Source organism: Erithacus rubecula (assembly GCF_903797595.1).
Source record: "Erithacus rubecula genome assembly, contig: SUPER_Z_unloc_2, whole genome shotgun sequence".
Lineage (NCBI taxonomy): Eukaryota > Metazoa > Chordata > Aves > Passeriformes > Muscicapidae > Erithacus > Erithacus rubecula.
Genome location: NW_027635860.1, coordinates 6,492,534 through 6,505,868, shown reverse-complemented (window position 1 = coordinate 6,505,868; position 13,335 = coordinate 6,492,534). Strand labels below are relative to the sequence as shown.

The following is a 13,335-nucleotide window of genomic DNA, read 5'->3' as shown; positions in this document are numbered from 1 at the left end:
AATCTGACAGTGATTTTGAAAAGATTTATCCTGGAACAATACACTTAGAATACCTTCTTGTCTATTAACTTAGTGTAGAAAAGGCCGTGTAGCTTCAGGAGCCAAGCGGCTAGAGAGGGCTGTAAATCACTTGACTTGCAGAAACAATGTAGCTTTCCTTTCACTTAACCCTGCTTGGGGATACACATACTCTGCAAATTTGATTCTTTGTAATATTTACTGAGAAACATAAACACTTGCTTTTCAACACAACAAAATCTACGCTAGACACTCTACATAGTAATCTGGCAGGCACAAATCTCTCCTTTGAAAACACATTTGTTGTTACTAATCTTGCTCCTGAGCCTCTTTCACACTGAAATAATCAGTATCACCCCTCATTTACAATGGTGTTAGTGAGGAATTAATCCTACTTTCTTATTATTTCTGTTATATTACAATCAGTGAAAAAACTCACACTGTCTTGAAATCATGAAATCATGGAGATTCTTCCACCAAGTTTATTAGGGCTGGATTTCATCCTATATGCTATTAAACCTGCAAGCATAAACCACAATCATAATTGCTGAATTATATTTGACAGCAATTTAGAATTATTTATTCCATTTATTACATGTACAATCTAATATAATTCTCATGAACATCAATGAAGGCACAGCAATGGGATTGGGTTTCCACCTAGACTAACTGTTCCCAGACTGCAAGATGAGTCCCACCAAGAATTGCAAGCCCTTTGAAAGTGGACTGAATCAAACAAAACCAGGTGAGTATGTCTCTGGAAAAACAGGAACAGTGTTTCTGCTGGCAAATCTCTTCTTTTGTGCCTATATATACCGTGGCATGGATATGCCATTGTGGCTGACTTCACTCAAGTGGAGCATGACTCCTCTTCCTGCCTACAGACATGGGGTCCTGCATTGCTGCAGCCACAGAAGTACTCAAACACAAACCTTCGGTCACTGAGGGGCCTGGACAACAGAATTCAGGCATCCCAGACCTAGACAGACAGGTGGCAGTTGCAAGATTTCCAGTTTCTAATACAGTTATTTAATGAAAGGGGAAAGAGAAACATTTAAGCAATTAATTTTTCTGTTCTTCCTTTGCATCTTGGTAATTATCTCAGTTATTGTGTATTGATTCCAATGTGCACCTGCTTTACTTGAATCAATAAAAGACTTTCATTTCCTTCAGCTGGAGTAGGGCTGGAACATAAAGACTAATACCGAATTGCACATTTGAGCTCTGCTTGCAATGCAAAATACATGCAAGGTACAAGCAATCTTGTATGAGCTCAAAGCCCCCATAAAACATACCAAAGTAAAGAAATTTAAAACCCCTGAAGGTCAAGCAAGGTTGGAGTATTGGAAATTCTATGGGCTGACTACACTGGTTGTCCTTATTTTCAGTAAAGGAACAGTCTTCAAAAACAAAATGAACTTTTGAACTTGTACCCAGTGTTTGTTAAAAGCCCGGAGCTGTGTTGAAAATCTGACAGCCTGTGTGAGTCATGACTTTGAAAACCTGTTAAACATGTAGAAGATGGGCTGAGGAAAAGGCAGAGCATCCATGCTCCTGCATCTTTGGTTGTCAATGACAGAGGGGTGCACAGTTCTTAATCTCAGGCTGAGATGCCACCATGCTGCCCTCTTTGCAGGTGGTCTTGTGTAACTTCACATCCAGCAACCCAACCAAATACCCTTCCTTCAATTTACAGATGACCTCAATGGAGGTGAAAAGCATCTTTGACACTTGCACAAGGTCATGCTGTAACTCACTCAGAAAATATCAGGGATTCTGTGCTTGTTGACTTGTGTCTGAAGGTTAGGCTGTTTCAAGAGCTAAATCAAGTAGGTGTGAAATCATATGAGTGCATTGAACTTCCTATTACCTTTGATGGACAATTCTCTCTCTGAACACCGCAGAAGTTCAGATGGAACTTAAAAGTTGTTCAGTTATGTGACGTCGTATACCCTTCAAAGACTAAAGAAAATAGGAAAATAGAGCTATTAGGAAAAACACTTGTTTCCAGGATGTAATCAGTACTCAACTCGGCATGGAACAAATACACTACAGAAAACATGAAGTGCTAGGAAATCTGAACCCAAGAAGTGACAGAGGCACATAAGAGAGCAGGAAAACATCAAATATAAGATGCAACACTCTACAGAGAGAGTGTATCTTGTATTTTAAAAAAGGGTCATTACTGTGGCCTGGTAAGAGAATACCTGCAAACAGCAAATAAGCATTTGCTTTCTGAGTGCCCGAGAGTTCTGCCGGTGGCAGAGGGTCCCCTCTCCATGCGGGCCGGCAGCACTCGGTGTGCCCGGGGTGGCCGCGTGTGCCGGGCTACCGCTGCCCTGCCGAGCTCGCCGCCGCTGGCGCGGCCCGGGGCTCCGGACGGGGCGGGCGCTGGGGTGGGCACCGCGTTTTCGGTAGAGCAGGGCGGCAGCAGCGGGCGGGCGGAGGGCAGCAGCCGCCAGCCTTGGGCCGCCCTGGCTCCAGCTGCCCTGCCCGGGGCGGGCTGCGGGAGGGCGCGGCCGGCGGGCGCGCACACAATGGCCGTGCCGGGAGCCGCCCGCAGAGCCGCGCTGGGCGGGTCCCGCCGCCGCGGGCTCGCAGTGCCGTGCTGTGCCGAGCCGTGCCGGGCCAAGCCGTGCCGAGCCGAGCCGAGCGGGGTGGGGCGGGCGCACCTGGCCCAGGCGGCGGGGCAGGGGCAGGGGCAGGGCGGGGGCGGGAGGCCGCGGCGAGGGGCGGAGGCGGCGCGGCGGGCGGGCCGCTCCTCCTGGGCCGCGCGGCCACACCGCGAGTGCCTGCGCGCCGGCCGGGAGCGGCGGCGGCGCTGTCGCCGCTTCCCAGGGCGCGGAGCGGCGGGAGCCGAGCGGGTAAGCGGGAGGAACCGCGGGAAGGGAGAGCCGGTGCCGCTAGCCCCGATGCCGCTAGCCCCGGCCCCGCGGCGCGGAGGGGATCCCCGCCTCGCCCGGGGTCAGGTTGCGGGGATGTCCGGGGGGGGAACTCCCGCCGCAGGCCCGGCCGCACGTCCCGGTTGACAGGGCAACGGAGCCACTGAGGAATGCGGCGGTCGGGCTGCTGGGCTCCGGCGGCCGCCACGGCAGCTGGGCGGCCGCCGCTGCCGGGGAAGGGGCGGGAGCGCGGGGCGCCGCTTTCTTCTCCCGGCGCTCGGCAGGGGCAGGGGAGGTGCCCTTCGGCCCGCGGTGCCGCTTCCTTGGCGGGGAGGAGGGCGGGGAGCGCCCCCGGCGCCGGGAGGGACCGCGGGCAGGGGCGTTCACCTCCGCGCTCCTCCGCAGGGCGCGCAGCCGAGCGCGGGGCGGCTCCGGGCGCTGGTGATGAGGGCGCCGAGCAGGGGCTGAAGCCGGCGGCGGGCGGCGACCATGACGGTGTTCCGGCAAGAGAACCTGGAGGAGCACTATGAGACGGGCGAGGACCTTGGCAGGTGGGTGCGGGCGGATGGAGCCGTGGCTGCTGAGCGCGGCGGAGCAAGGGGCGAGGGCAGGCTCGTACCCACGTTGCCTTTCCACCATGTCTGAGGTGCCCGTAGAGGGAGAAGGCAGTTGGATTTGAAGTTACCGCGTCTTTGCTCTTTTAGTACGGGTCTGATGAGATTTTTGGGCAGGAACGGTTCCTCAGCGGTTCCTGCTCAGCTCGGGGCGAGCCTGCTGCCGGCGGCGCAGCTGTGGCTGTGCGGGCTCGCTCGCTGCTGTTCGCCGGGCGGGGAACTGGGAACGGGCTGGGCTTGGAGGAGAGAAGTTGGCATTGTTCGTAGTGTGAAGGACTACGCTTGTATTGCGTGCTGGATTTTTCTTTAAGAACGTGATTAAAGAAGTGAGAGAAGCTCTGTATTCCATCGATAGTACTGTGGTGAGAATCACTGTCTGGGCATCGCTGTTGGAGCTGGAAGTCAGATTAAGGGATGTGAACAGAGCACTGCAGATGCTGAGCTGCCTACTTGAACCTTGATTCTTGAATGCTGTAGTTCTGAGCTCCTCCGACCTCACACTATTTGTCATGCCTTGTTTTCTCAGTGCTTGTCCGTGTTTTAAGACTGTTAAAGCACTGAATTTTGTTATGTGTGAGTCCTTTTCATGTTCTTTCCCCCTTCCTTAAGGACTAATCCAATGGCATTCTAGCAAACCAGTATGGCAGAATCCTTTTCTACTGTTCATCTTGGTGATTTCAAAGCATAGGATCAGGGTTCAATTAACATAGGGCATTCAGTATACATGGAGCAGATGCCCCCATATCTGCCTCTGTGTACCTTTCCAGGGTCCAAATAGCAAATGCTGGGAACAAGTTACTTGAATAGGCAGGAACTTAGAAATATTTCATGATTTATTATAAATAAATTTAAAAAAAAAATCCCCAAACAACAACAAAACAAAACAACAACAAAACAGCAACTAACTAACCGAGAAGCCCCCACACATTATAAGAAAGTTAATTGCACCATATTTCCAATTAATTTCACCTCATTTATACAAAGGTTTGTTGATGTGACTTTGACTATATAAATGTGCTTTTATTTCCACATGGTGTTCTGTATTTTCATACAACTATATTCTAACACATATTCTGTGTTAGACTATAAAATAATATTAACTTGCTGGATAACTTGATAGGAAGACATGCTATCATGCTAAAGCCTACATTTAGATTTTGTGGTCTTAAACTATTATTTTGGCACCTAAGATTGTTCTATTTTATTTCCAGAGATTTTTTTTGGACAAAGATACACAGTGTTCCATAATTCAGGTTTAGGATTCTGGACTATTAAAAATAAAAGCATTGTTGTGCTTTCATGTTCTGAGAAATGATTGATTTTATGAAAGAAAATAAAGACACACATATGTTGTGGGGTTTTGGAAGTTCTTCAGGGAGAAGACAATGTCAATATTCACATTTAGAAGATGTTAAGGTTTATATAATTTCTCCTGTATTTTTTTTTTAAGAGGAAGTATCAGTGCAATGTTTGGTCCCTAATACATATTTATGAAACAGAGCACTTGCCCTTAGGCCAGTTACATAAGAAGTACTTAAATACATGGATTTTTTTTTTCAAATAAATGTTCTTTGGAAGTCACAAGTCACAAGCTCCAGAACACAACAGTGGAGAACAGGCATTTTATTTTTATAATATGGGAAGTGCAAACACTAAAAACATTAGGTAGTAAAAGAACAACCAAAAAACCCAGAAAAAATTGAGGGTTTCAAATTGGCAGAGTGTTAGGTAATGGCATTCAGTTTAAAAATGGTATATTCGTTTGATCAGTTACCAAAAGGATATTGCAACATTGGGGGTTTTATCCATCCCAAAGCTATAGAAGCTTGGCATGCAGTCTAAATCTATAATATTTTATGAATTTTAAAGAATGATAAAATCTACTCTAGTTTTCACTTGAAAAAGTGTAAAGAAATCAAAGAACCTCATCAATTTTATCAACACATGTGATAAAATACTAGTGGATGGTAAAACATTCTGAAATGTTTGGCAGGGCTTTTACTTTTGAAATGGAATATAGTTATTTTAAAGGGCCAAAGCTTTCACTTTAATATCATTTTAAGAAACCAGTATTATTCCACTATGTGATGTTGGCATAAAAGTATAAGAGTAAGTAAACCTCAGAATAATTGTTGTAGAGTTTCTTTCAGGGGTGTTTTTAACTTCTTTTTGAACTTACATTTCTAGGGTAGCACAAAAATACTTTTTTGTACATCTATCACTTTCCATTTCTCATTTACCCCTTAGCAGGTTTCTGACTGTTAGGTTTGCATATAAATGTAGTTCCCCTGAGGATCGAAACTGAAAAAAACAGTGAATATTAAAAACAGCTTTGACTTTAAAATTTTCTGTGTTAATTTGGGAATCAAAATTGCGAATTAATCCTTCAACTAAGCAATGATGAAAGGTTCCATTTTGCAAAATCAACTGATTTTTTTCCCTTCTCTTGGAAGAATGTTTTTATTTCGTCTTAATTAGCTGCAGGCATGGAGCAAAAATAAGTGAATAAATTAACAGGTGAGTTTTTATTACAGACTTGTGTTTGAACAAAAAGATCCTTAAGTTCCTAGGCCTATTACCTTTTGAGAGAGCTCAGTGAATTTTAATAATCTTGATTTTAATAATTACACTGTTTTCCCTTGTCAATTATTTAAGTCTTCATTACATTATAATACTTCTGACAGTAACTAGAATAAAAAATCATTTGAATAAGAAAGGTGTGTTGAAGAAAGCAAATGGACTGTGTAAATTAAATTTTTGATAGAAAGTAATAAAGGAAGTTTAAGTATTGCTTAGCACAAAACCTGGGTTTGTTGGAAATAAGGAGAAGTGATGATGGTGTGTCTGGGCTAAAAAAAAAAAAAAAGTGTTCTCTAGTTTTCTGATATTTCACTGTGCTTTTGCAGAAAAAGTAATAAGCAATCATAGTCCTGCTGCCAAAATATCTGTATTTTCTTCTAGTCTTTAGTTTTTTCTCATTTATGTTGAGGAGAATAAGAAAAAAGAAATTTGCAATTGTGAATACTGGTAGAATCACCCTTATTTATATTTCTTGCCCATATGTGATTTCTCCTGATAAGTTCATGGCTGTTCAGGTTGGTTTATCTTAAGCTTTTGTACCAACGCAGTATTGGGAGACATGGATCTAATGATATCTTTGGAACATACAAGAAGATTGCTCTTGATTAATGCAATGCATACACTTTTTGGTTTTCCATCTTACAAATATGAAATTACACGTGTTACTTGTTCGCATGCAGGCTACCTACAGATGTGTTAGGTAATCATCTAACCATGAAGTTTCAAGGGGTGGTAAACGTTATCACGGGAAAAGCAACAAATTTGCTAAAAGCAGTTTTGTCATTTTAATTCTGCCTGCAGTTGCAGGTGGTGTGACTGTGCATTTTAAATACCCTGCTGCAGTGCTTTTACTTCAGTCTGCCCAAAAGTCAGGAATTCAAGTTCAGCAGTGTTAAAAACCTCACTATGGTGAGCAGGCAAGGAAAGACCTTCAAAGTACACTGAACTTTTCAAGGTGTGTTTTTACCTCCCATGACTGGAAATTTTTACAGTATTGTGAGAAATGTGGTGTTGTTTCAATAATTTTAGGGAGAGCTATCCAAAGTTATGTTATAAATGCATGCTGTGTTTGTCTGTGTGAGTTCCAGATCATATAGACAGCTCATTCTTCTTTCACCCCCTACACCCACATTTGGTATTTTTGGTTGTTTTGTTTTCCTTCAAGCTTTCACGTGCTTTCTAAAAGAGATGCAGAGTGTTAAGGTAAAGTTTTGGAATTAAAAAATTTGCATTGCACTGTGGTTCACAGTTTTTAGATTCTTGTTGATTCAGAAAGTAGGGAGAGGTATCTAAGTTTTAAATGTCAGGCTTGTCTGGACCTGTTGGACTCACTAAGGAAACACTTGTAACTTGTGGAAGGAAAGCTACGATGAGTCTTGCCAGCTTTGGAAAGTGCTCTGGCTCTGCTTGGTAGCTCACTGAGCAGAGATGCTAACAGTAAAAAGCAGGAACCTAACCCTGCTACCTAATGTACCTGATGGCTTTATCATTCAAGAGAGAAAAATTCCTAGGATAACATGCTGAAGATGTTGATAAGAGAGAACAGAGAGCTGTGCAAATATGTGTTTACATTCTGTAAAATGTTCCTTTACCTTTCAGAGTTGAGTGAAAAAGGATTATTTTTTTATTTTTCCCTGGAAAGTGATTTCCATTGTAAACAGGGAATATGTAGGCTGAATTTGCAAACATATATATATTTGTGTGTGCATGAATGTATGTATTTTTGGTTATTCAAGTTCTGGGTTTTGGTAGCACTGCTTTTTACAGCTGCGGAGGCTGCCTGTCGCCTATCCAAACACTGCAACTGCAACTACATTGCACTTCTGTATTGAGAGGAAAGAAAAGCACTGGAAAAACCCCAAACAAACCATCTTGAATGGCGACCAGAATTTGTCCTTCATAGCCCTTTACAGGCTTGACAACCTAAGTTAATCTTGCTAACTAGCCCATGCATTAAAATTGTGTCAGTATTGTCAGGCTCTGTTGTGAGATTTGTAGGATGTGAAACAAATTTCAGGTGATACTTCCCTTCAAAACTGTCACATTTAAAACCCATGACAGCCATCTTTAATAATCTTATAGTGACATTTTTTCCTATGAATTATCAGAAAGTTGAATGGGGAAGGAGAAGGGGCAGTGTTAAAGATGGTTTCTTAAAGCTAAAACTGTTGCATGTGAGCTATAAAATTTTTAACTGTGATGCATTGAAATTCCTGATTTCTATTTCCTTACATTTTCTTGCTGTAAGCTTATCTTCATTGCTCCATTATAAGGCATGTGTTAACCTTCCTTCTCATGCAGCAGCAAAGTGGTTAAACTGAAGAAGGAGAAGGTGCAGACCTCTGCAGTGCCATTTCCTGTTTTTCATACAGCCATGGTGATAAATATTGCGAATGTATAATTCACTGTTTTTATAACTATTTTATTCAGATTTTAGTATAATTAAATTGAGTGGACTATATTAGCTTTTCAGGGAAGAGGACCTCAGAAGGAACTCTGAAAATGTTGACGACAAAGCTCCTGTTTGACCAGGGAACTTAGTTGATTGGTGTCTCTGTGTGCTCTTTTGTTTTCATTTGGAGAATTGAAGGATGTGTAGTTGAAATAACCCTTGAAATAACCCTTTCTGTGCTGTTTGTGAGCCATGTACATGTTTTATCAGTTTTGTCAACCCTGGAGAAGTTGGTTTTTCCATGCTTGTCTGTAAGTCCTGTCTTTGCAGATTGCTTTCCAGTTAAGAAACCTTCCTTTTCAGTATCCATGCATAGTTGCAAAAATGACGCATCTCAATTCACTTTTTCTCCCAGACATGCCTAAAAATGTCTCCTTTTCACAAATGCACAATAACCTGCAAGTTGCTGATTGTGCAGGCTGCAAGAGCTGTCACCGTACAGTGCCACTGGTGACAATTGCTGCTGTATAAAATGTGCTGAGAGATTTGCTTCATGAAAAGCACAAGAAGTGCTGATGCTTTTTTGGGTATAACTTGGTCCTGCTTACTTTATTCCTTTCTCCAGGGAAGAATAATGACTGCTTTGTATGTCTTTTAAAATACAGTGTAATAAAAACTAGAGCTTGCTGATTATTCTGTGCTTTCAGTTTAAATGCACAAATCTTTGTAAATCTAAACTCATCAGGAAGCAGATAAAAATGCTTGTCTGTTTTTTCTTCTAGCCAGGTTCAGTGAGGCATGATCAGTACCAGAGCAGGCATGTTAGGGGTGTGCTGAAACTTCAATCTGTCCCTCTAGCTTTCCAGATTAGTCCTTCTGTGTTTGTGGGGGATTTTTGTGGTTTTTTTTTTTTCTTCCCATTTTCTCTCTTTACAGATGTTTGAGTATGCCACTTTCTCTGCTGGAATTACTTGTACTGAACAGAAGTTAGCCCCTTTAGCCTAGGAAGGTGAGGCTGACACTGCCATTTCATGAGAGCTTTGTTCAAAGCTCAGGCTGCAGTGTTGGTGGTTGAAAGGATCAGTATCTCTTTCCTTTGCTGTGAGTTTCTCTGTAGGTTGTTTTGTTTCAGGGTTGATTTTTTTTTTTTTTTAATGTTGTCAAAGTGCTGTTGTCAAAGGGGAAAAATACCCCACCTTATATCTTATTTATGGCAGGTGTACACTCTCAGATCAGCTGAAAGCTCTGTGAAATCTCAGCTTCCGTGGAATTGTGATTGCCTCCCTGAATGTACTTCAAATTAAATATGCAGGAGGGGAGGAGATAAAGAGTCACTTTACTACAAAGACACAAGAGCATAAACTGACAGTAAGTTTAAGCTGGAAATTAGGAGAACTCTGGGAGGTGTAATAGCAACTGGAGTAATGTTCATGAACGGTTGTTGCAGATAGTCAGAGGTATTCAAAGCTGTACCAGTTTTTGGAGGAGAATGTGTGTTTCCTATGAGACCCTGGGTTAGTGTCCAGGTGTCTTTCTGTTTTTAACTGCTTGATTACAAAACCTGTGCACTTGTTGATACAGTTTTATATTCTGAGGAAATTATGCCAGTTAAAGCAGTGGCTTAGCAGCTTGCTTCCTAGACGTATTAGCTTTGTAGGAGCTGTGTCTCAGATAAAACTGAGACAAAGGAGGAGTAACCACTAAACCTGAACAGCATTCATTGACTTGCCATGCAATATAATAGGTCACACTTGACTATGATGAGTTTGTGGCTGAGGTGGGTGAAGCTCAGAAAAGTGTAGACAAAACCTGAAGATCTTCAAGACTTTCCTATTTTGGTGCTTGCCTGCCTTATGCAGTGAGTTTTGGCATAATGTGAAATTTTGCAGAACTGGGTACAAAGGCCAGTGCCAAGGAGTCTAATGTAGGTGATGTTGCTAAACTCTGAGATCTTGTCTAGGAGGTGATACAGGAAGGGTGGAGCCTGCACAGTTTGGTCAGTTCTTGGGTGACATTCCTTTTGGGTTTGGTGCAGTTATGGAACAGAGTAATGACAGAGATGAATTGTAGGGGCAGATATCTCTCCATATCCTTGCAAACCTTGCTACGTCCTCCTTCACATGTTACTTTGCAGATCTTGTCCCTCCATTTCAAAGAGATTGCTACTGATCTCTTTTGAAATGAAGAAATGCTAAGCTAAGGTAATGAAGCTGTGAGATGAAGCTTCTTGAGAGAGAAGACTTAAGACTTCAGTACATTAAGCCTTGTACCACTGTGCTTGGAGTGGTATGATATTATTACACTGGAAAAATAAAAATGTTGGTATAAAAAAAATGAACTTTAGAAACTATATTTGCTTTTACAGTTTTCACAGATGATTCTGCAGGCTAGAATTGAAAGGCTTCTTGCCTCAAGGAAAATGACCTTATGGGACCTCTTGAAATGAGACCAATGTGAACAGGGAATCTAAATTATATTAAAATTGAGCTTATAAAATTAAAAGAAAGATTGGCATGACACTATTCTGGAAAAGGAGAAGGCTGATAAGGACACAGTCATTCTTGATGTTTTGGATCAGTTTTCGAAGTTTCTAGGCATACTGTAGTCCTTGAGGATTTTGTCCTGTTGTGTTAAAAGTGTGGTATTACTGGCATGCTGGAGTTGTGTGGTTTTTTTTTTCTTTGTCATGGCACACATTTATGTTGGAGGGAATATCTTGTAATAGGTACTTTTCACTCAGTCCTAGAATAATTCATATGGTTAACAGCAGCGCTGTGAAACATTATGCTGAGTAATCCATGGTGGTCTGCTGCTTTATTCTCTTGGTCTGAGAAGTTTAATTTCCTTCCTCTTAGTCCTTCCTGTTTGTGCAAGCTGATGTGCCAAACCATTTGTGCTTCCAGAGGCAGTGGTGTTGAGTGGCTGCCCACACTCTGTGGGTGCCTTGACCACCAGCATCAGGGACCCTGGTGTGCCACTCTTCCAGAGCAAGTCTTGCCCAGTTCCAAACCATCTGCTTGCAGGTGCAGGCCTCTGTTTGTTATGAAGCTTAGATGGCCTTGCCTGTGTTTAACAGAAAGAAAAATACTTTACTGGGTGGCCATGAACTTATGGAAATCCATAAGCATTATCCAAAGCTGGATATTTCATTGTAAATTATAACTGTCCTTACATATTGATTGAAAGTATAGCTTGAGATTTTGATTTCTGAATTATGCACAGGAGTGAGGTTTTGGAAAGGATAAAAATTACTTGGGGCAACAGCATTTGTCTGTACACTTCTTGCCTAAACAGGTTGTTAAGAGTCTGTAAATGAACCGGTGCACTGGAAATGTTTTATTTCCACTACATCTTTATTTGTGAGCAATTAATGGTATGCTTCTAAGTTTTCATGAGTTACTTGGAGTCCTGCTTTCTGCCTGGTGTGTAAATTGGCTTCTGGGTTCTGGTAGATTTCCTCATTCTTCTCTCAAGTGTCAGTGGTTGTTCTAGCTTTGAGATACTGGCAAGGTGTGCCTGTCGAAGCATGCACTTGGAGTACCTGCTTTCATGCCATGGGCACTGATAGCAGAGGGACATTTTTGCCTGACCACAATCTGTTGGACCTGTTCCGAAGCTGTTAACACTTCTGGCTGTTCATCTTCTGGAAACTGGTCACTTTTAACTGTCTTGTGCTTGTAGAGAAGTGATGTGGAGCCTCTAATTTCTGCTCTCCTTTCTATTTGCAGAAGTTTTTAAAGAGGATTGAACTTCACTGCTGATATGGTATTCTGTAATCCTGTATTTCTAAAAGAAATTAAGAAAGCCAATGCATAGAGCTCCAAATAGTGTATATCCTTTGTGGTATCTGTTATTCAGCACTGTACTTACTTTGCCTAGCTATATAATTGAGTGCAGCTAACTCCTATGCTAACTGATAATGTTAAGGAGCTGTGCCCCTGCAGCCCATGGGATCCATGGGGGATGCAGAGATCCACCCACAGCCATGGGGATCCATGGGGGATGCAGAGATCCACCCACAGCCATGGGGATCCATGGGGGATGCAGAGATCCACCCACAGTCATGGGGATCCATGGGGGATGCAGAGATCCACCCATTGTCCAAGGAGGTGTCCATGCCAGAGCTGGTGATGCCTGGAGGAGGCTGTGATCCAGTGGGAGACCCAGGGGACAGAGAGATCCTTTTCTTCCAGGCTGGAGCAGCCTGTGCTTGCAGGACTGCACCCCATGGAACATGAGCCATGTCTCAGCAGTTTTGGGAGGACTGTGTGCCCGTGGGAGGGTCTCACATTGCAGCAGCTTTGGCAGGGCTGCTGCTCCTGAGATTGGATCCACTCTGGAGAAGTTCATGGAGAACTGTGTCCCGTGGGAGGGACCCCCCTGCTCACAGGGGAAGGACTCCTCTCCCAGAGCAGTGGAAGAGAATCTCAGTGATGAGCTGACCAAAACCCCCATGCTCTGTCCCCCTGCACTGTTGGTAGGAAGGAGGGAGGGGCTGAGGGGAAATGGTGTTATAAGGGCTTATTTTACTACTTATTATCTTCCTCTGAGTCTGTTAGCTAAAAATGTCACTTTGTACCTGGAAGCTGAGCCTGTTTTGCCCTTGGAGTGTTTTCTCATGGTTCTTATGTCAACTCATGAAACCTTTGTTAATTTCTTTCTCTCCTCTGTCCAGCAGGGGAGGGTAAGCAAATGTCTTTACTGGGTGCCTGGTGTTTGGGCAATTTCAAACCATGACACCCCTTTGTCCACAGGGGAAGATAATATTTGTGTGTGTCTTACTTGGGTCCTACAAGTTTGAGGCTAAGATCTCAACATTGAATAACTCCATTCACAAGGCTGGGAGCTT

General features: G+C 43.2%; 1 protein-coding gene across 2 annotated transcripts in view; it reads left to right on the top strand.

Annotated features, from left to right (window-relative positions):
- The first annotated feature begins 2,750 nt into the window (after nt 1-2,750).
- DAPK1 (death associated protein kinase 1) overlaps nt 2,751-13,335 on the top strand; it is an 83,725-nt gene continuing 73,140 nt past the window's right edge. For both annotated transcript variants that reach the window (XM_079330932.1, XM_079330931.1), the window contains exons 1-2: nt 2,751-2,882; nt 3,306-3,451. In XM_079330932.1, the coding sequence (XP_079187058.1) occupies nt 3,390-3,451 (62 nt within the window). In that variant the 5' untranslated portion in view covers nt 2,751-2,882; nt 3,306-3,389. The remainder of the gene's footprint in view (nt 2,883-3,305; nt 3,452-13,335) is intronic.